General features: G+C 45.5%; 2 protein-coding genes across 2 annotated transcripts in view; both read right to left on the bottom strand.

Annotated features, from left to right (window-relative positions):
- Positions 1 to 4,198, bottom strand: part of Eddm13 (epididymal protein 13) — a 29,340-nt gene extending 25,142 nt beyond the window's left edge. Inside the window, exons 1-2 of the mRNA XM_032894612.1 lie at positions 4,114 to 4,198; positions 1,408 to 1,425 (exon numbers count right to left, since the gene is read on the bottom strand). Coding sequence (XP_032750503.1) covers positions 1,408 to 1,425; positions 4,114 to 4,198 — 103 coding nt within the window. The remainder of the gene's footprint in view (positions 1 to 1,407; positions 1,426 to 4,113) is intronic.
- Positions 4,199 to 14,749: 10,551 nt separating this feature from the next.
- Positions 14,750 to 22,485, bottom strand: LOC116893466 (zinc finger and SCAN domain-containing protein 5B-like). Its single transcript, XM_032895225.1, has 4 exons — positions 22,123 to 22,485; positions 21,036 to 21,239; positions 18,755 to 18,908; positions 14,750 to 15,480 (listed from the first exon to the last, which is right to left on the bottom strand). Exons 1-4 carry the CDS (start codon positions 22,483 to 22,485, stop codon positions 14,750 to 14,752), a joined length of 1,452 nt encoding a protein of 483 aa, XP_032751116.1.
- Between the last annotated feature and the right edge of the window lie 4,312 nt (positions 22,486 to 26,797).

The raw sequence follows: 26,797 nt of genomic DNA on the forward strand, positions 1-26,797 counted from the left end.
TCTGAGCACTCACAATCTCAGAGGCCTTTTCCTCTCCCATATGCCATTGGGGGAAAAATTCTCAAAGGATCAGTCAGGAACCACTGAGGTATCCCTGGGACTTTTTGAGTGCCACTCCCTATGAGCTAAGCATTCACACACATGAGCCTGCCGAGACCAAGCCTATTCAAACCACCAGAATCTCGTTATTGCATCGGTGGTTCTCGGTGTATCGGCAGCACCAAGCCCTTCCTCTTCTTCTGAAACAGAAGCTTAAGTGATTTGGCATTTGCTTCGAGTGATGGCGTGGCCCTGGCAGTGTTTGCAGGCATGTGTGCTGTTCAGCAGGCTGGCAGAGGAAGGGAAAAATCCTTGCTCCCCTGCAACTGTAATGTCCCTTATTTCCTAACCTTGGATACCAAAACCCCAGGCTCTGCACCTTTGGAATTCCCAGGCTGACGTCAGTGGCTCCCTGGGCTCATGGACCTTTACCTGGGACTGAGAATTATATCACTAATGTCTTTGATTCTGAGGTTTGCTTCGGGTTTGGACTGAGCCACTCTACCAACCTCCAGGATTCTCTAGCTTGGGATGGTCTTATGGGCCTTCTCGGCCTCCACAATAAATCCTGCCATACCTGTCTTGTCTATTCCACTCCATTCTACTCTATTCTATATATTCTATTTCTTATCATAGCCAGTCCTAGTCTGTTCCATTCTTTTTCTATTTCTATTCTTTTTTCATATATTCCATTTACTATTATAACCTATATTTATCCTATTCTGTTGTATTTCTTTATTTACTTTGAGTTCGATGCCTTGAACTGAGAATCACCTGCCTCTACCTCCCGTGTGCTGGGATTAAAGTGCTACCCAGTACTAACCCATTTTTGTTATATTTGCATCATACTTTATTCCTACTTTTATTCTAGTCTACTTCCATATCATAATGTTCCAATTACTCTCTCTATTCTTTCTGGTTCTCTGGAGAATTATGGCTAAAACAGGGTTTATACAATATTCCAACTCCTTCCATTTGAGATTACATTTTAATTTACTTCAGTCTAACAAACACATCATAACAGACTGGATGCCGGTACAGACATGAGAATCCAGCTATTTTCTATTAAACTAGCCCTTTTTTTTTTGAAGCAGGGTCTCAAATAGCACAGGCTAGCCTTGCACTCACTGTGTAGCTGGGGATAACCTTGAACTTACAATTCTCCTGCCTCTACCTGATATCACAGCATATTTCATAATGCCTGGCATTTGCTTGCTTTTAAATGTTTATTTTCTGATCCTCAAGCCAAGATTTTATGGCAGATTGAAGCTCCACCCTTCCCCAGAATTCCCAGAGGGTTCTCCAGGCCCAACAGAGTCTGAGAGGAGTCATCTGAGACCACAAACATGGGATGTCAGGGGTTCTTACTTTTCTCTTCCATTTTGACTGGAGGCAAAGGCATCATTCACATGGATTCCATCGGGACCGGGAAGCAGGTGCAGGGAGAGAATGAGACTCAAATCACTACAGCGATCAAGATCACCACAGCTGTCGTGTCTTTGGAGATTAGCTAATACACACTGTGTCAATCAGTTCCTCAGGGTCTTTCATCTGTTCACCCACCTGTCTGCCTATCCATCTTCACCTGTTTATCACTCATCTGCTTATCTATCCATCCACAGAGCTATTATCTACCAATCAGTTCCCCCACCCACTCCTCTACCTACCCATACACCATATACCTATCCATCATCCATCAACCCGTTCTTCCATCCACCTATTTACCCATCTGCCTACTCATCTATGTCTCCACCTACTCATACACCCATAAATCTACCCAGTATCCATCTCATCCATCCATCCACCTCATCCATCCACCCATCCGTTCATCTATCCATCCATCTGTCCATCCACTTACTTTTATCATTCACTGTCTTTTGCATACCCATTCATCCCTCCATCTACCAGCCCAGCCAGCCAACACTCACTTGGTTCAACCTGGCCTATGCTTAGGGCTTAGGAGACCTCGAAACTGGACTCAGCTCTATTCTAAAGACATCTGCTTAGACGATTGGGAAAAGAATCCCTGGTAGAGGGGTAAACAGAGCATTCCAAGTGGTGTTCTTCTGGGACTTGCAGCCTGTGGATTCCTGGGTTATTTACAGGCACTTCAGCTCCAGCCTGTCTAAGAGAGAAGCTGTGATTGTCAGCCTTCCATCCATCGAAGGTGATTGACTGATACACAAGAAGCTATGAGTTCACATCAATATAAACATCCAAATGGATCAGTCTCTTCTTTTTTATTTTTCATGTACATTTTATTTTTAGTCATGTGTCTGATGGTGCTGGTATATGTGCATATGAATAAAGGTGCTCGCTTTTCTCAAATTGCCCAGGGCCTGGAGATACAGGCTGTGTGAGCTTCCCGATCTGAGGGCTTGGAACCAAACCCAGTTCCTCTGCAAAATCAGCATGTGTTCCCCCCAACCCCAGTTCATCTCTTACCTAGGAATTTCAATTAATACGTACAGAAGGGATAAAGAGAATAGAAAAATCTCTATTTGACAAACACTACAGCAATCCCTTCTTAAGGCAAGATCTACAGATGGCTGCTAAATTTCATTGGCCAACATGAAAAGAAAAAGAGTACATGTGTACAGTCTCAGTATCTTGTATTTATCAGTTACAAGAGAAATAGTAACAGGCTGTGGAGAAACCTGGTAGATTCAACCTTAACCAAGAGATCAAGGACAGCATCTGTCTCAGTCAGGGTCATATTGCTGCAATGAAACACCATGACCAGAAAGTTAGTGAGGGAGGAAACAGTTTATTTGCCTTACACCTCCATATTGATGTTCTTTATTGATACAGGAAGTCAAGCAGGGTAGGACCCTGGAGGCAGTAGCTGCTGTAGAAGCCATGGAGGGGTCCTGCTTCCTGGCTTGTTTCCCATGGCTTACTCAGCCTGCTTTCTTATAGAAACTAGGACTACCAGCCCAGGGGTGGCCCCACCCACCATGATTACGAATTGGGAAAAATGCCTTACAGCGGGATCTCACACAGGCCTTTTCTCAACTGAGGCTCCTTCCTTTCCAATGATTCGAGCTTGTGTTGACACACAAACCAGCCAATACCCTCATAGGTAAGACACAAACCATGATCAATCACTTGGCTCTGACTCACCCATGAGGGCAGTGTGACTTCAGGATATTCTTGTCCCTACCGCGTAACCTCAGTCTAATCATGGGGAAAGCTCAGAGAAATTTAATCTAGGAGACCTTCTGAGAAAACTGACCAGACTCATGTAACTGTTTGAAGTTCATAAGAGACAGGGAAAGACTGATCATTTGGGGAAAGGAGAAGAAAAAGGAGGAAGAGAAGGAGGAGGGGAAGGAGGAGAAGGAGGAGGGAGAGAAGAGAAGAGAAGAGAAGAGAAGAAGAGAAGAGAAGAGAAGAGAAGAGAAGAAGAGAAGAGGGAGAAGGAGGAGATGGATAAAGTTACTGTCCCCAGCAAAGCCTGATGCTGTGAGTTCAGATTCCTGAGATTCACATGGTGGAAGGGAGAGAACAAACTCCTAACAGTTGTCTTCTAATCTGCTTGTGTACTTTGAGGCATAACACACACACACACACACACACACACACACACACACACACACACACACACAAATACAACTTCTAAAATGAAAGGAGAAGAGGAAGGAAAGGAAGGAAGGAAGAGGAAGATGAGGCAGAAACCATACCTTTCATATGACCCAAAAACCCTGGATATCTCTCTCCAGGGAAGAGCCACTAGCCAGGGACTATGAAGCCACCAGGGTTTCTAAGAATAGGCTCACCCTTACAAGATTCACTAAGCTACCAGTACCTCTGAGGGCAAATCCTCCAGCCTAGGACTGATGTAGACACTAGTACCTCTGGGAGAATGACTACTCACTAGAAACTCACGAAGCCCCCTGTATGTCTAAGGGCAGGGCCAACAACCCAGGACTCATGCAGCCCTCTCTGCAAGGGAGAAGAGAATGATCTGTCTACACCCAGAGCAAGGACGCCCATGGTAGACCTCAGAATTGCTTAATGACTCCAGCCTTAATGACGTCCCAACCCTAAGATTCCGTGGGGTAGAAGCCTTACCTTCACGAGGAATGCAGGCCTCTGCCAGGCCCAGGAAAAGGAGGACCGCCAGGGAACTCTTCAGAAATGGCTCTAGTCTGCACATGGTGGGGCCTGGAGAAGGTGACTGGTGTTCTCCTCCCAGGATCAGCAGGACGCTGGTCACTCACTGTCCTCCTGGACTCTCAAGACAAAATTGCTGCCCACACATGCCCTCCAGCTCCCCAGAAGCAGCCAGCTGCTGAGACCCATGCCCACGCCACCAGCCGCTGACCCAGCCGCTGCCCCTTCCCACTGCACCTGCTATTTTTTTTTAAAGCATCGTTCTGTGGTAATTATGTTGTGCCCACTTGCTCGTATTCCAGTGACTCAAATGCAACGTCTTGTCTGGTGACATCCATTGAGTTTTACATTTTCATTTTTATTTTTTGTTTTTAGTTTTCTAATCTCTTTCTCTGTGCATATGTGTCTTTTTTTTTTCCAGAGCTGGGGACCGAAGTGTATGTGTCTTTACGTATATGTGTCTGTCTCTCTGTGTGTCTGTGTGTCTCTTCGTGGGCCTCTGTGTCTCTATGTCTCTTTCTCTCTGTGTGTATTTCTGTGTCCACGTCTCCCTGTGTGTCTCTCTATGCGTCTCTCTCTGTGTCTCTATTGTGTGTCTCTGGGTTTGTGTATTTCTCTGTGTCTCTGTTTCTTTCTCTGTGTATCTCTGAGTCTCTGTCTCTCTCTGTGTGTCTGTATATGTCTCTGTCTGTGTGTCTTTCTCTGTGTCTCTGTGCATGTGTCTCTGTCTGTCTCTGTGTGTATGTCTTTCTGTGTCTCTGTGCATGTGTTTCTGTCTGTCTCTCTCTTAGTATCTCTGTGCGTATGCATCTCCCTTTATGTCTTTGTCTGTGTGTGTGTGTGTTTCTGTGTGCATCTGTCTCTCTTTCTCTGTGTCTGTCTGTCTCTCTGTTTCTCTCTGTGTCTCTGTGCATGAGTGCCTATTTGTGTGTGTGTGTGTGTGTGCGTGTGCGTGTGCGTGTGCGTGCACATACACATGCAAGAGAGAGTGTGAGCGTGTTCATGTCCAGGAGCTGGAGTGCCAGGCATTTATAAGCCACCCATCATGGGTCCTGGGAATTGAACTCCAATCTCTGCAATAGCAACAAGCAGTTGGGATGGAACTGGCCGAATTTGCTTCCTGTTGCTCTGATAAAACAGATGAAAACCAACTTGAAGAGGAAAGGGTTTATCTGGCATACCGGTTACAGTCAAAGATCTGAGGGAAGGCAGGGTAGCAGCTTACGGCTGTAACCTGGAGGCAGGAACTGAAGCAGAGACGGTGGAGGAACACTGCTGCCTAACTTGCTCCCCGTGACTCACACAGCCTGCTTTCTTATCCACCCAAGACCATATGCCTGGGGATAGCACCATACACAGTGGCCTGCGCTCGCCCTCAATCATCCAGAAAATGCCCCCCATAAATTTACTTGCCTACAGGCCAATCTGATGGAGGCATTTTCTCAACGGAGGGCCCCTCTTTCCAGGTAATCCTAGTTGTGTCAAGTTGACAAGAAAACCAGTGAAAGGCCTAAGGGTCAGATAAGGAGAGAGTTTTGGGAAGCTGCCAAGGACTTACAGAGCCTCCCTGCGGCTCTGTCTCAGAACAGGCAGTTATGGCAGACAAGGGACAGGTGTCGATGGTGGGGAAGCCCTTCGGCCCATTGGGAGCGAGTGTCTAGGTTCCGCTGCCAGTGATCCATGATGCAGTGACAGAACAGTGTAGTCCCCATCCTGGCAAGCCACCGTTCTGTGTCCTCCCTCAGATTCATGCTCACCACCCCTTTGTTCTCCTAGCCCTAGGTAGTCATCTTCTTGGAATTCTAACTGCCCAAATCCCCTTCAGTCTCTCTTTTTTTTTTTTTTTTCAGAGCTGGGGACTGAACCCAGGGCCTTGCACTTGCTAGGCAAGCGCTCTACCACTGAGCTAAATCCCCAACCCATCCCCTTCAGTCTCTTATTCCTCCTATTTGACCTCAAACTTGGGGACCCTTCCCCCCTCTTTCTTTAGTCTTTCCACAAATCAGTTCTGTCTGATCTGAGGTGTAGCTGTAGCCATACTCTGAATGTTGGGCTAATGAAACCCTCTCTAAGACAAGCAGGGTGTTAATGAAACTCTGTCTCTAAAGAGGAGAGAAAGGGAAATAGAGAGGGAGGGGGAGAGAAGGGGAGATAGGGAGAGAAGGGAAGATAGAGAAGGAGAGGAGATAGAGAGGAAGAGAAATGGAGATAGATAGGAGGAGAAAGGGAGATAGAAAGAGAAGAGATAGAGAGGGAGAGAAGGGGAGATAGAGAGGAAGGGGGAAAGAAGAGAAGGAAAAGGGTGAAAATGGAAAATGGAAAAGTGGGAAGAGGGAGGGAAATGGGGGAGAGCACGGAGAGGTGAAGTAAGACAGGGAGGGAGAGGAGAAGAAAGGAGAGGTGAGGGGAAAAGGAGAAGAGGGGAGGGGAGAAGAGCAGTGAGAGGAGGAGAGAGAAGAAAGTTGAGAAGAGAGGAGACATTAGAAGGAGAGGGGAGGGGAGGAGGAGATAGGAAAAGAGGGAGAGGGTGAGGTGAGGAGGGGAGGGAGAAGAGAGAAGAAAGTAGAGGTGAGGATGGGAGGGAGGAGCAGTGAGGAGAGAAGAGGGGGAGAGGAGATGAGAAGAAGAGAGGAGAGGTGAGAAGGGAAGGGGAGGGAAAAGGTGAGGAGAGGAGAGGACCTTTCTATTTGCTGACTATTGAAGTGCCTACCCTGAGTTCTAAACCCAGGTATGCCATTGTCCCGGTTTGTCTCTGGAGACCTAATGCTCTCCATCTCAGGTCTCCTTCCCACTCAGCCATCTCGCTTTTCTTTACCACCATCTGTGACAGAGGCTCCATCACAATCTTGTGTTTTCCATCTCTCTAATGGTATCAGACTTTTTTAATACATCATTTTTATTAGATATATTTCTTTATTTACATTTCAAATGTTATTCCCTTTCTCAGTTCCCTGTCCATAAGCCCCCATCCCCTCCCCGCTTGACACCCGCTCCGGACATTCCCCTGCACTGGGGGGTCCAACCTTGGCAGGACCAAGGGCTTCCCCTTCCACTGGTTAAAATTACATTTCTTTTCATCTTTTATCTGCACCACTTCCCTCACTCTGCGCAGGACACCAGCATCACAGACAATGGTGCAGTGTCCATCCGGCTTCTAAAGGAAATCTAGATCGCGTCACCCTCCATGTTTAAACTTCTGTAGTGAACCCTGAGCTTTGAATTGTAAACTAAATATGTAGCAGGAAAGCCAATTGGAGGGATAAAGGCTCCTGTTGTAAGGGGACAAGGAATACAGGGGAAGACATATTGCCAATGGTTGGGGTGTGGGCCAGGTGTTTCCAGTTTCTTGGCCAAAAGAATTGGAGATAAGGGATCACAGGGATTTGCAAAAGAAGCAAGATGATACGATGATTTTGTTCTTTTTTTTTTTTTTTTTTTTTTTTTTTTTTTGGTGCTGGGGACCAAACTCAGGTCCTGTCGCTTGCTAGGCAAATGCTCTACCCCTGAGCTAAATCCCCAACCCCGATGATTTTATTCTTAGCAAAGCATTAGTATGGGGTATAGAGGGATATACTGCCAAGACTGAGAGTGAGCCAAATGAATGAGAACACTCAAGGCCCCTGATTATCCTTTGGGGCTTCATTTAATGGGGTTCTACAGAGTTAGCTACTTAGGAAATGTAGTCATTGTGTCCTACTGCGCACATGCTCTCCCATAATGCAGCTGATCTTAATCATGTGGCTGCCCAATTATGCATAAGCATAAGATGGTCAGTACAGGATTCTACCTAAAGGGTTACTAGAGGACAGTTTTGGCCTCATGCTCATGCACTCAAAACCAGTTCAGGCCAGAGTGACCCTTCCATTCTTCACATCTGGATACAGTCGAGAATACACATAAGTAAAATTGTCTCAATTTGTTTCTTACCAGGGCCAATGAAATTTATCATTCAGAGCTGTGAGCACATGTAGCCTGATACATGTGCTGGGGTTGAGGGAGTTTGAGGCTACTAGACACTTAGTCTGCAGGGGGTGTTTGTACATGCACAGAAAGTGCAAGACCTAGGCTACCACAAGGGGAGTGTGGGAACAGAAACCAAATAGTGTCATAGGCTAACTACTGATTATCAACCTGTGGGTAGAGACCCCTTTGGGAGTCAAACAACCCTTTCACGGGGTGGCCAGCACCATCAGAAAACATATTTACATGACAATCACAGCAGTAGCAAACTTACAGTTATGAAGTAGCAACAAAAATAATTTGGGGTTGGGGTCACTACAACATGAGGAACTGTACTAAAGGGTCACAGCATTAGGAAGGTCGAGAACCACTGGGCTAAACTGTATCCTTTGTTTCCTGCCTCAGGCAGAGGAGAGGGAAACAAAGGAGAACCAAGCGTAAGGACACATAGGTACACAGAGGCCATAATGAAGCTCATTGCTTTGTGTGCTAGCCTTAGAAAATCAATTTCTAACTGCAGACATGGCTCAGCGGTTAAGAGCACTGGCTGCTCTTCTGGAGGTCCTGAGTTCAATTCCCAGCAACCAAATGGTGACTCACAACCATCTGTAATGGGATCCAATGCTCTCTTCTGTCATGTGTCTGAAGACAGCTATAGTGTACTCACATAAATAAATATTTTTAAAAAATCATTTTCAAATGTGTGTGTTCACATCATATATGCATATACATTCTAATTTTATATACATAAATTATATATTCGTGTATGTATAAATATAAATAATGCATTTATAATTATAAGAGATAAAAGAGATCAACTCTCTTATAAATATATATATACATACAGAAAATCTTTAGCAGTCATTTAATATTAAATTTGTCTAGTATTAAAATTAGTATTAAGGGGACTGGAGAGATGGCTCAGAGATTAGAAGCACTGGCTGCTCTTCCAGAGGTCCTGAGTTCAATTCCCAGCAATCACATGGTGGCTCACAACCATCTGTAGTGGGATCCCATGCCCTCTTCCGGTGTGTCTGAAGACAGCTACAGTGTACTCATATGCATAAAATAAATAAATCTCTTAAAAATTAGTATTAAAATTGACTTTAGACATTTTATTAGTATTAGTATTAAAACAGTCTCTAGAGTCAGGAGTAGGGGCGCCCTGCCTATAAACCTAACACTTGGGAGGTGGAAGTAGGAGAAAAAGCCAGATTCAGTGACCTAGCCAGTTAGAGGCCAACCTGGGATCCACGACACCTGGTTTAAAACAAAACAAAAACAAAACACGAAAACATAGGCCAGTGCGATGGCTCAGCAGGTAAAGGCATTTGCTGCCACGACTGGCAATGTGCATTCTGTCCTCTCAAGCCCCATAGTGAAAACAGAGAGCTGACCCCTGGAAAATTGACTTTTCTGATCGTCTCATGGACACAGTAACACATGCAAACTCATATGCACAATAAAGAAAACGGTGGGTTGTGGACAATCAAATTCTCTATTGTTCCTTCTTGGGGTTATCAACAATCACTTTTTAAATTAACGAGCACTGAGTAAAAAGCAGGCCACCCCGGAGGCCAGCAGCTGACAAACAAGGTTTTTCAGGTTCTTAGAGGTTTCTGAGGTTAATTTAAAACCGCAGCTGGCAGGAACTGAGCTGCGTGCTCTGGGACTCATTAAAAGTGGTAGGAATACCCCCCACAGGGACCCTGAACACAGGTGACACCCCAGGCTCAGGTCTTCTCACTGCAGGGTCACTGTGACCAATTTACTCTACTCCTGGGACACACAAAAACACCAAAGAGAAAAAAATAGCCTGGGGTTCGGCAGAAGGATTTGGGAATAAATCGATTTAAACCAATTCAAGAAAGTTAAACTTTGAAAGCGCTACACAAGTGTTACAGTGTTACACTGGAGACTAATTAGCCAGCTTGCCTGTTTGAGTTCTTCTGTTTGCCAGATGACAGGAGCCCTGTGCTGAAGTTTCTTAATTCTCTGTGGTCCTCTCAGCAAAGACAAGTGAGAAACACTTTCCTTCTGTGCTCTCAGCTGGCTCTTGAGCTTGGAGACACTCTTGAATGCCTGTGCGTTCCAACTGGTTTAATATTCATCAAGAAACTTTGTAATTAAAATGCAAGTAGCAGATCTGCCAGATGGTTCAGTGGGTAAAAGCACTTGCCCCTGGAGCATTAAGATAGTTCCATGCTAGTACCCAAATGGTGGCAAGAGAGGCCAACTCCAGTCGGTTTTCCTCTGCTCTCTACATATATGTGTATGCACAAGACATATAGTATAAAGTAATAATTTATTATTGTGTCTGATGTCACAGGTCTATAATCCTAGCTACCAAGAAGACTGACCCATGAGGATCCCAAATTCAAGACCATCCTGAACTAGAATGAGTTCCAGGACCCTGTCCCAAAATTTAAAAAAAAAAAATCCTGTGAAAGAGGACTGAGAATGTAACTGACTCAATAGAAACATTCTTTCCTTGGATCCACCAGTGAGGGACTGGAGACATAGCTCTATGGCCTAGCCTGTTGAAGGCCCTAGGACCAATCTCTAGTGCTAAAAATAGACAGGTAGATAGACAGATACATAGACACACAAACAAAGGAAATAAGAATCATACAAATAAATCCAAACAGCTGGCATAGCAAAAACAAGTTGCAATTAAGAGATTATTACAGGGCTGGAGAGATGGCTCAGTGGTTAAGAGCACCCGACTACTCTTCCAGAGGTCCTGAGTTCAATTCCCAGCACTCACATGGTGGCTCACAACCATCTGTAAGAGATCCGATGCCCTCTTCTGGTGTGTCTGAAGACAGCTATAGTGTACCTATATATAATAAATGAATACATCTTTTTTTAAAAAGAGAGATTATTACAGGGACTAAAGAGATGGCTCAACAGTTAAGAGCACTGGCTGCTCTTCCAGAGGCCCCGGGTTCAATTTCCAGCACCCACATGACAGCTCACAACTGTAACTCCAGTTCCAGGGGATCCAACACCCTCACACAGACATGCATGCAGGCAAAACACCAATGTGCTTAAAGTTAAAATAAAAATCATAATAAAAAAAAGGAATTATTCCAGGCGGTGGTGGGTACCACCTTTAATTCCAGTATTCAGGCAGGCTGCTCTCCTTGAGTTAGAGGCCAGCCTGACAGTTCCAGGACAGCCAGGACTGTTACACAGAGAATCTTATCCTGAAAAACAAAGAGATTGTCCCACCTAAAGAACAGCTTCATATATTTCAGGGGTGTAATAACTAAATAGATTTTTAACTTAATGGAAAAGCAGAGGCAGGGGTGACTACTGAGCCAGTAAAGCCACTACCAAGTCAGATGACCTGAATTAGATACTGGGTGTCACAAGGCAGAAAGAGAAGGCTTCCTCCACAAGTTATCCTTTGACCTCCACAAGGACATCATGGCACATACCCACCTCCAAACACTAGATAAGAACATTAGGAGCTAGGGAGATGCTTCAGCATATAATGAACTTCCAGGGACTGGGTTTCATTTCCAGCACCCACACTGGGCAGCTCACAACTGCTTCTAACTCTGCAAGGCAGTGGTTTCCTGTCCTCTCCTGGCTTCTGCAGGCATATATACCCACATACAGACACATACACTTAATTTAAAATAAATCTTTTTTTTTCTTCAAAAGAAGGTTTTTTTCTTCATCTGTCACCCCATTGATCGCCAGGTTGATTCGGGCTGAAGTAGGGCGGGTGTCCTCTGGCTCCATGTGCGCCCCTAGAACTGGGTCGAAGAGGACGACCTTCCCGAATAGAGGAGGACGGTCTTCGGTCAGGGCTGGCTCCCCTGCTAGAACCTCCAAACAAGCTCTCAAAAGAAGGTTTCTCCAAGTAGCTCTGGCTGTCCTAGAACTCCCTCTGTAGACCAGGCTGGCCTTGAACTCCGAGTTCTGCTTGACTCTGCCTCCTAAGAGCCAGGACTAAAGGTTTCCTTCATCATCAACCACCAGAAAATGAGACTGCTTTGTTGTTTTTGTTTTGTAGATGTTTTGTTAAAATAAATCTTTAAAAAAACTTTTTTGGTGGATGAAGCAAAGAAGTGCAGGCCGACAGGAACCGGATGTAGATCTCTCCTGAGAGACACAGCCAGAATACAGCAAAGACATAGGCGAATGCCAGCAGCAAACCACTGAACTGAGAACGGGACCCCCGTTGAAGGAATCAGAGAAAGGACTGGAAGAGCTTGAAGGGGCTTGAGACCCCATATGTACAACAATGCCAAGCAACCAGAGCTTCCAGGGACTAAGCCACTACCCAAAGACTGTACATGGACTGACCCTGGGCTCCAACCTCATAGGTAGCAATGAATATCCTAGTAAGAGCACCAGTGGAAGGGGAAGCCCTTGGTCCTGCCAAGACTGAACCCCCAGTGAACATGATTGTTGGGGGGAGGGCGGCAAGGGGGGAGGATGGGGAGGGGAAGCCCATATAGAAGGGGAAGGGAAGGGGTTAGGGGGATGTTGGCCCGGAAACCAGGAAAGGGAATAACAATTGAAATGTAAATAAGAAATACTCAAGTTAAAAAACTTTTTTTGGAAAAAAGGGCAGGTTTTTTTTTTTTTTTCACACTGCACCAAACTCAACCTGATTTCAAAAAAAATTTTCTTTACTTGTTTACCAGCTAGAAAAGCTAGAGTCGACTCAGCACTTTAATAGCACTTGATCTTCTGGAGAATCCAGGTTTGATTTCCAGCACCCATGCGGTGCTAATAATCCATGAGTGCAGCTCCTAGAGATCTGATGCTCTCATCTGACCAGCACAGTACTTGGTGCGTCCATGGTGTATAATCCACAAAAAACAAACATAAAAACATTAAAAGGAAAAGCGATCTAGTACAGCACTATCTAGTTAAAACAGAGACCTCCTGTCCCACGGGTCAGGAAGGAGCCTTTGCAGCCACCTTCTGTACGTCTTTCATAACAGCTACACGTGGTCATTAAAATAAAATAAAATAAAATAAAATAAAATGATGAAACAAAAGAGACTGTCTTGGCTCAATCCTCAAATCTCACAACTCCAGAGGCTGAGCCAGGAAGATGGTGGCAAGTTCAAGGCTAGCCTGGGAAACAAAGTGAGAGTCTACCTCCAACAATTGTTTAAGCTCTATGCAGTGGGTGTGATGCTCAAGCCTGTAATCCCAGAACTAAGAGGCAGAAGGGCCTGGAAAGATGGCCCAGTAATGAAGATCACTGGCTGCTCTTCCAGAGGACCCAGGTTCAATTCTCTGCACTCATATGGCAGCTCACACCGTAACTCCTGTTCCAGGTGACCTGAAACCCTTATACAGAAGTATATAGCCAAAACACCAATGCACATAAAATAGTTTAAAAAAAAAAAAAAGACAGGAAGCTAGCTCATTACCATCCTGGGCTATATAGTTCCAGTACCAGGCAGTGGTACATCAAGATCTTTATTCTTAAAAAAAAAAAAAAAAGAAGAAGAAGCTATTTTTGATACTCCAGCACCGCATAAAACTGGGTGTAGGGGTGCACACCTGCAACACCCTCTCCCTGCCCCCCCAGAATTTGGGAGATGGGAGGCAGGACTAGGAGTTCAAGGTCATCCCGAGCCAAAAGACTGTGACCATGTTCCTAAATTAACTAACATCGTGACGTCGACCTGCACCAAGCAGTCCCAGGGACCCACAATGAACAAGGAGAAAACCAACTCACAAGCTTCCCTCTGACCTGCACACGCATGTCGTGCCACACAGACCCACACATACATGTAGGGGGAGGTTGTTTCTCTAATCGGCTCTTCATGTCAATGAAGGGAGAAAGGTGGACTTCCGGGTCCCAGGAGGAAGGAAAAAGGACTAGAGCGAGTCGGATCAGCAACGAGGTGGGCAGGAGAAGAAAGCGGGCAGCTAGGGCAGTTATTGGCGGCTTGGAGAAGCTAGCCTTGAGGGGCTAGCAGCTCCCGGATTCCCTGGGTTGGAGGGATGGTCGTGATCGAGTTGAAGCTAGGGGAACCGAGAGAGGACATAGCATGGGCTGCAGCACGGGGCAAGGAGATAGTGTTTTAAAATGACAGGCAACGCATACCCACGGAAAAGAAACCCCGATATAATGGTTCACACCTTTAATCCCAGCATTCCAGAGGCAGACAGAGTAAATCAACATATGAATAACTTTGATGAAAATTTAAACTTAACACACTTAACATTTATTATACATGTTCTGTTTCAAACGAATGAAAACCCACGGGGCATAAAAATAGAACATTCTATACAATGACCATGAAGGGTTGCGTGTCAGGGTTTAAATCTCGGCCCGTGCCAGGACAGAACACACCAAGCCAACATGGTTCCACGTGGAGAACTTTAATGAGAGGAGAGGAGAGGAAAGGAGGTCGGCCATGGGCACGTGGTGGGAAGGGGAAAGGGGACAAGAAAAGAGGGAGAGGAGGGGGCAAGCAGCCTCTGATAGTGCCAGGCACATGTCTGGCTATTGCTAGGCAACTGTGGGGTGGAACATACTTGGCTGTTCCCAGGTAGCTGTGGAGGTGGAGCTTAGACAGAGTATCAATGAGACTTCCTGGAAAAGGGGCAACCCAGCCTCCATTTCTCTGGGAAAAGACTGGATCCAGATTTACGCAGGTGCCTTTCTTGAAGGTTCCTCTCTCGCACGTGCCTTTCTCTCTTTCCAGTGGGTCTTCATGTGACGTTTCCAAGTTCCCTGCTGTCGGAAAGTCTTGTTACACTTCTTACAGGTGTAGGGTCTCAAGCCACAATGGATGCGGAAATGGACAGTGAGGTTTCCCTTGTGGCGGAAGCATTGCCCACAACTCTCACACACATAAGGCTTCTCCTTCGTGTGCACCCGACTGTGGCCCTGCAGGGTGGATCCATGGGCAAACTCCTTTCCGCAGACCTCACACGAGTAAGGCTTCTCCCCGGTGTGGACACGCTGGTGGACTCTCAGGTCAGAGGGCTGTAGAAAGGCCTTGTTGCACAAGTTGCACTTGAAGGGTCTCTCTCCTGTGTGTGACCTCCAGTGGAGGGTGAAGTGAGACTTGTAAAGAAAACTCTTCTTGCATTGAGGACACTGAAACTGAGCCTGGCCAGCAAGAGGGTCAACTTGTTCTACCGGCTGTGGGTGAGCAGTCTCTGGATTAGCGGTCTTCAGTCTATCTTCATCATTGCCCGTGTAGGAGGCCACTCCTTGAGAAGTGGGTAAATTGAAACCACCAAAACTACGAAGACTCTGAAGATCTCTATTCAAGGCTAAATATCTTTCCCGAATATGGGTAGACGACGGTACAGCACCCACAACCGTGTATTCCTGGGGCAGTATGGCACCCTTTTCTCTGAGGGAAAGAGCTGAAAGAGATTCCATATACAACATTTAAAATTTGAGATGCTGTCTCAAAAAAAAAAAAAGAAGAAGAAGAAGTATTACATTTACTTGATTATGGAAGAGTGTGCTGGCCTAAGAATGTGGAGGTCAGAGGATAGTTTTTGGGTTGATTCTTTCCTGCCCACTTTACCCACTGAGACTTGCAGTACTTAAAGACCATTCTGCTTACCAGTTTGGTCCGCCTGGCACAGCAGGCAGATTTGAGTTGCACACGCTTGGCCTCCATTGTCTGTCTCTGGGCTCAACCTGCCAACCCAAGGAACCTTGTGGGACCCCAAGAGTGTCTTGCTTCCTTAGGAGGACTACAGGGGCCCCAGGAACAACCAGCTTGAAATCTGTCCCTCCAATCCCCTGCCAGTGGGTCAGCCTGGAGCACAGCCAACAGAGGTGAGATGTGCTTGGTCTCCTGCTTCTATTGCCCTGCTGTCCCAGAGGAGCCTGGCAGGACCCCTCCCAGTGGAGGCCTGCAGAGCTCGAGTCACCAGAAACAACCAGCTTGGAAGACATAACCACACCAATCCCTTGCCAGTCATGTGTACCTGGGGCACATCTGGCAGAGGTGAATTGCAGAGGTGACACAACACACACAGACAAAAAACTTAACCTACGATATAAACAAACTGAGAGAAAAACCACATGATCATCTCATTAGATGCTGAAAAAGCCATTGGCAAAATCCAACACCCCTTCATGTTAAAAATCTTGGAGATCAGAGGCACAAGGCACATACCAAAACATTAAAACAACAACAACAACAACAACAACAGCAACAAACCCAAAAACCCACAATATATAGCAAGCCACTAGCCAACATCAAATAAATGGAGAGAGGAACTTCAATTCCACTAAAGTCAGGGACAGGCAAGACTGTCCACTCTTTTCCTATCTCTTCAATATAGTACTTGAAGTTCTAGCCAGAGCAATAAGACAGCTGAATGAGATCAAGGGGCTACAAATTGGAAAGGAAATCATCAAAAGCATTGCTATTCAAAGATGATCTGACAGTATATATAAGTGGCCCCAAGAAGTCTACCAGAGAACTCCTACTCCTGACGTTAATGGATGTAAAATTAACTAAAAACCAAAACCAGGAGCCCTTCTTTGTAAGTGATAAATGGCTGAGCAAAAAATGAAGAAACAACAAATCCCATGGGGGAGAGAGCTGGACCCTCAGAAGTGCGCTCACTCCTGAGAACCCAGAGTTGACAAAAACTTTCTGCCCACATTCCTGACCCAAGGGGAACTCACCTAGTGTCATCTGTGCGCCCTAGGCACAGGGACTTAGGAGCAGTCAGAGGCAGGGCCCTTCTGGTTTCTGCTTGCTCTGGAGAGCTGAAAGCCAGTCTCCAGGAACACCTACATACCTGAGAGCAGAGCTCTCTGTTCCCAGATCCGGCTGAAAGGAAACAGGTCTACAGGAGTGCTGACACACAGGCCTACAGCAGTGCTGACAACAGGCCTACAGGAGGGCCAGGCGACTGTCAAGAGTCAGCAAGACAAGCCAACACCAGACAACCTGATGGCGAGAGGCAAGTGCAGGAACCTAAGCAACAGAAATCAAGACTACTTGCCATCATCAGAGTCCAGTTCTCCCACCAAAGCAAATACTGGGTGTCCAAACATACCAGAAAAGCAAGAAAAATCCAATTTAAAAAAAAGGGGAGAGGGGAAGAAATCAGGAAACACTCTTCACAAGTCGCAAATACCATAGAATACCTTGGTGTTACTCTAACCAAGCAAGTGAAAGACCTGTATGATAAGAACTTCAAATAGCGGGTTGGGGATTTAGCTCAGTGGTAGAGCGCTTGCCTAGGAAGCGCAAGGCCCTGGGTTCGGTCCCCAGCTCCGAAAAAAAGAACCAAAAAAAAAAGAAAAAAGAAAAAGAACTTCAAATAGCAAGAATTCAATTCCCAGCAACCACATGGTGGCTCACATCCATCTATAAAGGAAACTGATGCCCTCTTCTGGTGTGTCTGAGGACAGCTATAGTGTACTCATATACCTAAAATAAATAATTCTGGGGGTGGTGGTGAATAACATCCTGAGGTAGCCCAGACCAAAGGACATGCATGTTAGGTACTCACTGATAAGTGGATAATAGCCATAAAGTACAGGATACCCAGGCTCAAAAAACTAAACAAGGAAGGCACAAGGGAAAATGCCTGAATCTTACTCAGAAGGGGAAATAAATCAGAGGTGGATGGAGGGAGGGAACTGGATGGGAGAGGGGATGGGAAAGGGAATGGGAATCAGGTGTAGAGAGAACTGGGGAGGGAAGGCGGCCAGGAGAGTGAACAGAAATCAGCGTGAGAAGGAATCTCTAGGACGCCTAGAGGCCTGAGAGAGGGGCGGCTCCAAAGAGTCTATGGGTGCGACTCTGGCTGAGACTCCTAGCAGTGGGGGATATGGAGCCTGAAGTGGCTACCTTCAGTAGTCAGACAGGACTTCCAGCGGAGGGATAAGGACACCTACCCACACTTTCTACCCCAAATTTGCCCTGCCTACAAGTGCAGGGACAAGATGGAACAGAGACTGACTGAGGGAGTGGCCAACCAATGACTGGCCCAACTGGAGATCCATCCCGTGGGCAAGAACCAAACCCTGACACTATTAACTGTTCTGAGGCTCCACTCAGCAGCTGACTGAAACAGATGTAGGGACCCACAGTCAAACATTAGGGGGAGCTTGGGTAATCTTGTGGGAGAGTTGGGGGAATGATTGAGGAACCCAAAAAGGATAGAGACTCCACAGGAAGACCAACAGAGTCAACTAAACTGGACCCTTGGGGGCAACCAAAGACCATACAAGGACTGGGCTTAGACCCCCTACACATGCATAGCTGATGTACACCTTGGTCTTTATGTGGGTCTCCCAATGACTGAATCTGTTCCCTGCCTGTGGATCCCATCCCTTTAACTGGGCTGCATTGTCTGGCCTCAGTGGGAGAGGATATGAGGTGCCAGAGTGGGTTGGTACCCAGGCTGGACCTCCTTCTCAGAGATGATGGGTAAAGGATTATGTGTGGCGAACTGGGGGAAGAGGAGGGGGCTGCAATTGGGATGTAAAGTGAATAAAGTAATGGGAAAATAGCGTATGCAAAGGACAAAAAGATCCTATTATACCAGTCTTGTCCAAACTCAACTCTGGTGTTGGCTGGGAACATCCCACCAACCTCCCAAGAGTGCTGGACAAGGCAATAAGTAATAAGTACCCAGTAAGTTCCCACCTTGCACTCACCAAGACCCTGTGTTGGATGAGGGTCCTGACCAACAGGCACAGATGCCCCTGCCTCTTCCCAATCAGGAACCGAGTCATTCCCCAGGCTGTGCTCAGGTCTCAGGTAGTCTTGCTGTACCCTCCCAGGAATCAGTCCCAGCAAAATGTTCTCTTCCTTGACAGAAGACAATTAAGAACAATTATGGGCGTGTTCCAGAGTTGTGGGAATATTCATACTTCTAGAGCCCACTTTATTATCCCACATAAATGACTATTCTTCTCTTATTTGTACATCTGTAGAAGTTGTGTCCTGGTTCTTCCTCCCAGCCCCATGCTCCCAGAAGTATTCACAAATACCTTGACTATACAGCTAGATCATCCTGACTAAGTCATAACTTAATTATCTCACTTTCATCTACACTCTGCATGTGGCTGGTTACCTGTGCTCAGGTATCAGTCAGGTATCAGCTCTCCCACATCTGGCTCTATCCCAGAATTCCTTCTGCCTCGTGGATGTCCCACTTTCAATTCTACCCTTTCCTGTAGTCCATATGGTTCTGTGATTGACAGGTGATGCATCCATACGATAAGATTCTCTCCACAGACATCTGTCACGAACTACCATACCTCTAAATCTCATATTGGTTGTTACTTTAATTTTCTAAACATTCTTCCCTGCCCTTGACTCTACAAGCAAAATAAAATGCCTCTCAACTTGGCGATACTAAGATTTAGGGCTAGTGGGACTGGAGAAGATAAGGCTGACTGCTCTTGCGGAGGACCTGGGTTTGCACCCACAAGGAGGCTCATAGCCACCTGTAGCTCCAGTTCCAAAGGGTCTATAACACTCTTCTCACCTCACACACATGGTGTACAGATACACGTGCAAGAGAAAATACCCACACATGTAATAGGACAGTATAATAGGAAATTGAATGATTCTGATGGGGGAAAGATCTCCTCTGATACATGTTGTGGACTTTGAAGTGACTAGACACCATTAATAAAAACACTTAGCCAGTTGTAGTGTCCCATGCCTTTAATCCTAGCAGTCAGGAGGCAGAGGTAGGCAGATCTCTTGAATTGGAGGCCAGCCTAGTCTACAGAGCAAGTTCTAAGACAGCCAGCACTACATACAGAGAAACCCTGTCTTGAAAAACAAAGCAAAAGGATTCTAAGAGGTAGATATTGGGGGGGGGGGTTAGAGGGCAATGGGGGATAAAAGGGTGAGGGAATAGGGAGGGTGAAAGGCCTAGGGGGCAAGGGAGTGGAAGAGTTGGTGACAGGAATAAAGCCAAGTCCTCTGGACAGGACAGGCTTGTTGAACTCATGAACTTACAGCTGCTACAGTGACGTTTATAACATCCAGCCAATAACCATTCCAGCAAGAAGTAGAGGGACGCAGGAGTAGCCAGTCCCTCAAGGAGGAGCTTACTTACAGTCAATGTGTTGATGTCTTTGGAAGAGTTGGGATTTTGTGACCACTGGTAGGTCTACCTTGCTCTAGCGAATGGCCTCATACCAAGGGCTGTTATTACCCAAACAAACTAGGTTCAGGGGCAGGAAGGTTAGTTTTCAAAGAAGAGCAGGAAGTTGCGGGGCTGGGGTAATGGTATGGATCTGGAGAGGTAAGGCTTCTGGCCCTGAAAGACTGGAGAATGAACCATCTTCCTTCCACTCACCATGGCTTCATTCCTCACTCCCAATCAGAAGTATTCTACTAGGTTTTTTTTTTTTTTTTTTTTTTTTTTTTTTTTTTTGTTCACTGGTTTGTGGTACTAGGCTTTGTGCAGGCAAGCACTGAGTCACAATCCCCTCCCCACTGGTGTGTTCTACCTCTAGCCACCCTGGCCCTGACTTTGGTTTGGTTTGTTTGAAACAGGGTCTTGATAAGTTGCCCAGGCTGTCTCTGAACTCTATAGCACAGACTGGCCTCAAGCCTGATACCTTAGCTTTTTCCAAATGGCTTTGAGTACTGGGTAGCAGTGTGCTTTATCAGTTTATGTTGATGGTGGCCTCACAGTTATTGTTGAAAAAGGGCCTCACTGTGTAGCCTTAAGCTGGCCTTGAACTCAGAGATACTGACTATATTCTGCCTCAGAGCTGAGATTACAGGCTTGAAGGGCCACGCCTGCTCTTAATGCTGAGCTTTAATGAGTAGGCGGGTGGGCAGGGTCTTCATTCTGCACAATAATGTCTAAGCATGGGATATATACATCTATGGTCAGTGTGTCCAACCCCAGCCCTTAGCAGATCTCTCAAAACCATCTTCTAGCTCCCCGAGATAGTGACATAAATTCACCTGGCTGGTGGATGGCTCTTCAGTCTCTGACAGGTTCTGCATCTCTGGAATAGCCTGGCCTCTGTAGAGAGACTCCTTGCTCTCATTTGATTGGTGCTCTTGGAACAAATCCTTATAATCCCCCCATTCATCCGGTGAGGCTTCAGCCTTCTCAACGCTGGAATCCCGAAGGAGGTATGCCTGGCCTTGGGAGTAGATTATGGACTGTAGGCAGAAAGGGAATCAGGATGTAAGAACCTGGATATAGTTCTCCTCTCCCAGCTAGCACTCTTGCTTCTGTTCGTTCTGATTTAGCATCCCAGCTTGGCTTATTTGTAATGCTGTCTTCCTGAGCATGGATTGGTCCACAAGGTCATAGCTACACAGTGAGCTGGGTACCAACCTGGGCTACATTAGACCCTGTTTCAATGAACAGGAGTCTGGGGCAGCAAGGTTGGAAAGATGGCTCAGGATTAAGAGTACTGACTGCTCTTCCAGAGCACCTGAGTTCAATTCCTAGCACCGACATGGCAGCTCAAAACTGTAATTCCAGTTGCAGGGGATCTGGTACTTGTGGAAAACACAAGAATAAATAAAAGCACATGAAATAAAATTAGAAAAAAACCCCAGTGTTTGTGTACTCTGACTGAGCGAGTTGACCCTGGGCCTGTTTGCTTGCACTTTTTTTTTTAAACATTTATTTATTATGTATACATCATACAGCTTTCTGCCTGCATGTACACCTGCAGGCCAGAAGAGGGCACCAGACCTGATTACAGATGGTCGTGAGCCACCATGTGGTTGCTGGGAATTGAACTCAGGACCTCTGGAAGAGCAGACAGTGCTCTTGACCTCTGAGCCATCTCTCCAGCCCGCTTGCACTGTTTCTGATCTGTTCAATCCCTTGGCTTCTAAAAATTTCTGTGTAACCTTCACAAAGACTAAACAAGCTCATAAAAGCCCCCAGATATTGCCCTTCGAGAGTCTTCCCTTGAGAGTCACTGATTAAGGGCAAGATCCTCTCTATGGGCTCTGCACCCCCAGTTTAAGGGGGTCACCGCAGCCCCTACAACTCTTTCCCAGCATGCACAACTGAGACTCTGCTTACCCACTTCTGGTGTTTCCTGGTCCTCAGCATCATCTCCTCCAGGTCTTTGCAGCTCCTAACTCTGTTCTCCTTCACTAAGGCCTGCAGCTCTAGTGGCATGCTGATTAGGAACTTCTCCAACACCAGAAGATCCAGGATCTCCTCCTTGCTATTCAGGTCCGGCCTCAGCCACTGATAGCATAGCTCAGACATTCTCCTGAGATCCTGGATGGGGTCGGACCCTTCCGAGGGACTGAAATCTCGGAACTTCATGTGCCAAAAATCGGGGTCGTAGTTTTGCCTTTCTTCATGCTTTGCCTGGGATATTAGTGATAGTGGCTGCCCTGATCTGACAAGGCTATCTGATGGCATATTCATAGCCATATCTGGGTCGAATATTCCCCTCGGTCTAGGAAAAGTTTGAAGTGACTCCTGTCGAAACGAGCCTACCTGCTTTGCCAGAGATAGGCTTGATGTTGGTCCAGACACCTGGGAAACGAGAAGTGGATTAGTTTAATTCTGTTGCCCCCTAGATTTCATCAGTCCTCATAACATACCCCCCCCCAAACAGTTCTGGACATAACGGCTTTGTTAGGTGCACACAAAATTGATGCCACAATGGGGGATGCTTGTGAAGCAGAGGCAGGTGGATGTATGTTCATTCAAGGCCAGCCTGGTCTACCCAGAGTGAGTTCTAAGACAGCCAGAACTACACAGAAATCCGTATCAACAAAACAGAAAACAAATTTTTTAATGGAAAAAATATTTTTGTTTAAAGATTTAATTTATTATAAACACACTGTAGCTGTCTTCAGACACACCAGAAGAAGGCATCAGGTCTCATTATAGATGGTTGTGAGCCACCATGTGGTTGCTGGGATTTGAACTTTAGGACCCCTAGAAGAGCAGTCAGTGGTCTTAACCACTGAGCCATCTCTCCAGCCTGGAAAAATATTTTAATTAGATAAATTAGATTTAAACTACTTTTTAAGCATGTGTAGCTTAAAACTTGGTAGTTGTTAAAAAATTTAACACAAAAGGTCGATAGAAAAACATTTCATTACAAAATAACTACAACTTAAAGCACCAACTGTATAAATAAGATAAGAATTATAGGAGACTCTAAAACTAGCCTGTCTTATTATTTTCTAAAGTGTGAGACAGCCAGCCTGGGTTACACAAAAAGATGAAATACTCTGTTCCTGTCAGAGAGAGAGACAGAGAGACAGAGACAGAGGATTGCAAGGTTGGAGATGTAACTCAGTTGGTAGGGTGCTTGCCTTGAATCTTTGTTCTATCCCAGCTCTACAAAAAGAAAAAAAAAATCCACAAACAAACCTACTTCATCCTCCACCCACCTGTATGGTGTTAAAAATCAATTTCAATTTCAATGTCAAGAATTGGTGTTTTTTATTTTAACTGTGTAGCTTTGACTGTCCTGGAATTCCCTCTGTAGATCAGGCTGGCTTTGAACTCAGTGATCCACCTACCTTAGTGCAAGGGGTTAAAAGTGTGCACCACTACCCAGCTAGGAATTAGATTTCTTTAACCAAGAACTAGTTTCATCATTGATTTGAACTTGTTCCAAAATGGTTTGGGGTTTTTGTTTTTACTTTTCATTTTGAGATTGGGTTTGGGCTGTATAGCCCAGGCTAGCTTAAAACTCATCCCATTGTGGGGGTTTGACCTTAGGCTTTCTAGCAATCATTTGCTTCATCTACCTCCTGAAAGCTGGGTCAGTGTCTCCACAGCGGACTCTTCATCCAAGGCTTGGTATAATTGTGTTAATAATAATGCTGCCCCTTTCTTGGACGTCCAGGCAGAGCAATAGGAGGCACCATGTAGACCAGGAAATGTTAAATCTGATGGTGGAATCCACCAGAATCCACCACCAGATTTCTAACATAGAATAGTTGTTGAGTTTAGGACAATAGATTCCGTGCCCAGCGGTTGTGTTATCTGATTCTAAACTAAGATAGTCTGGTCTTTTTGGGGAAAAAAAAAGGAAAAAAAGAAGAATGCTGGACCTCAGGGTGGCTAAGGCGGGAGGATGGAGTGCAGGAAATAGCATGGGACTGTCTCACGAGAAAAATATCCTGGAAAGATCAGGAACCCAAGGTTCATACCTAAACATAGTAAAACCATACAGCAAACTAGTAGCCAACGTTAAACTAAATGGAGAGAAACTTGAAGCAATCCCACTAAAATCAGGGACTAGACAAGGCTTGCAATCCCATATGAACAACAATGCCAACCAACCAGAGCTCCCAGGGACTAAACCACTACCCAAAGACTACACATGGACAGACCCATGGCTGCATATGTAGCAGAGAATGGCCTTGTTGGGAACCAAAGGAAGGAGAAGCCCTTGCTAGGAGAATGGGGGGGGGGCACCCTTATAGAAGAGGAGGGGGAGGGGATGGGGGGGTTTGTCCGGGAAAGGGAATAACATTTGAAATGTAAATTTAAAAGAATCCAATAAAGAAAAAATCAATGAGAGAGAGAGAGAGAGAGAGAGAGAGAGAGAGAGAGAATAAAAACAAATTCAAGGGGTTGGGGATTTAGTTTCAGTGGTAGAGCGCTTGCCTAGCAAGCTTGAAGGCCCTGGGTTCGGCCCCAGCTCCTAAAAGAAAAAAAAAAAAAAAAAAAAAATAATAAATTCAAACACACAACCACGTGACCCAGCAACCCAGCATCAAGATATAGATCTGAGCAAACAAAATGGAATCCGCTCTTGGAGTCTGAAAACAGCAGCATGGTTAATTACCAGAAGCTGAACACCAAAGAAAAATGTTCATCAAAAAGGACACAGTAGGAGGAGTTCTAGGGACCTGGGAGTTCTGTTTGTTGAGAGCTTGCGGGGTTGGGGATTTAGCTCAGTGGTAGAGCGCTTGCCTAGCAAGCGCAAGGCCCTGGGTTTGGTCCCCAGCTCCGAAAAAAAAAAGAAAAGAAAAGAAAAGAGAGCTTGCCTTGCCGTGTAGCCTGATCTGGCTACGCCTCAGGTCCGTATTGCCTATCTGAAGGTACCTTGGGCCCAGTTAAATCTTGAGGGAGCCTCCATTGATTGTGTCTGCATCAGAACGAAGCTTTGCTAGCCCACCTTCCTCACTGGTTAACTTACCTTGCTAGTCCTGTTTTCGAGCCAGCAGTCTGCAGTCTTCCCAAATCTCTCAGCAAAGAGATGGAACTCTGCAAAGTGCTGGGAGTCACAGAGCCATGGCTTATATAGGGAGCAGCCGAACTGTCTTCCGGTTACGGGTCTGACCAGAGATTGCCTCAAGCCATTTTAGATGTCATTTTAGAAATCCAGAGGATAGATTTATGGCGGACTGCCAGAGGGAAGATAAATTTATTAAACTACCAGGGTGTGATCATGATACCAACTACCGGGGAGGCTGAGACGGGAGGATTGTACATTCAAGGCTTGCCTGGGCTTCTGAGTGAGTGTAAGGCTAGTTGAGGAAATTTAACGAGATTACATCTCTACTTTTTAAAAAAAAGAATAAATAAACAAATAATTTTGTCTGCCTCTGCTGGGGATTCACTTCAGACAGTCAGAGTGTATGACTTAGCATGCAAGGGATCTGTTTTTAGCACTGTATAAAATCGGGTGTGGTGACACACACCTGTAATCGCAGCTAGGAGGATCAGAGGTTTAAAGTCATTTATAGCTATATAGGAAGTTTGGGGCCAGCCTGGGCTACATCATACCCTTTCTAAAAGTAAATAAATAAAAATAAATAAATAAATAAATAAATAAATAAATAAGATAGGCCTTGGCACACTGAGGGTGCGTCTCAGAGATTAAAGCATTTGCCAAGAATGTGTGAAGCCTTAGGGTCCAATCTCTGGGACAAGTTACAGTAAGGAGTAGGGAAGGATATGGCCAAAATGTGATGTGTACATGTATAACATTTGTAAAAAATTAACGAAAAATATTTTTAGTTGGGCAGCGGTGGGACACTCCTTTAATCCTGTCACTCAGGAGGCAGAGGTAGGCAGATGACCGTGAGTTTGAAGCCATCCTGGCCTGCAGAGAAAGAAGCAGGACCGTCAGGCTACCTGAAGCAACCCTGTTCCCAGGAAAAAGGAGTATTTAAAAAAATAATAATTAAAAAATAATAATAATTAAAATAAATGAGTAGGCATGCCTAACTTTGAGCAGACTCCCAGTTAAGTGCTTTCTTCTGTAAGGGTTGTCTTGGTCATGGTCTCTCTCCACAGCACCTCTACACTAAGACTCTTGCCTTTTTGGGTTTTGTTTTATTGTTTTGTTTAGGGGTTTGGCTTGGTTCTTGGTTAGTTTGGTTTTTGGAAACAGTGTTTCTCTGTGTGGCCCTTGCAGTCCTGGAACTCAGTAAACCAGGCTGGTCTTGAACTCAGAGATCCACCTGCCTCTGCCTCTGGAGTGTTGAGATTAAAGGTGTGCACTGCTACTGCCCAGCTTTGCCTTGTTGTTTTGGTTTGGTTTTTTTTTTTTTTTTTGCTTTGCATGGCTTTTTTTTCCTATAAATGTGTCTTGAAACATTCTATTTTGGAATAAATAAATAATGTTTCCTTTAAATTTTTACTACATTTTGTTTGTTTATTTTGTGTGTACTGTGGGGTAGGAGAACGTATAGCTCCTTCACACACCGAGCCATTCGGGGGTCCCTAAATACTTTTTTTAAGGTTTATTTTTATTTCAAGTGTATGA

The sequence above is a fragment of the Rattus rattus genome, chromosome 2, assembly GCF_011064425.1.
Source record: "Rattus rattus isolate New Zealand chromosome 2, Rrattus_CSIRO_v1, whole genome shotgun sequence".
In the NCBI taxonomy this organism is placed as follows: Eukaryota; Metazoa; Chordata; class Mammalia; order Rodentia; family Muridae; genus Rattus; species Rattus rattus.

Excerpts from the sequence above, each read along its gene's own strand:
- LOC116893466 (XM_032895225.1), bottom strand. The coding sequence starts at position 22,485 with ATGGCTATGAATATGCCATCAGATAGCCTTGTCAGATCAGGGCAGCCA. Across the intron at positions 21,240-22,122 it reads CCAGGAAACACCAGAAGTGG|TCCATAATCTACTCCCAAGG; the intron begins GTAAGCAGAGTC and ends TTCTGCCTACAG. Across the intron at positions 18,909-21,035 it reads AAGAGCCATCCACCAGCCAG|GAAGAGAACATTTTGCTGGG; the intron begins GTGAATTTATGT and ends TCTTCTGTCAAG.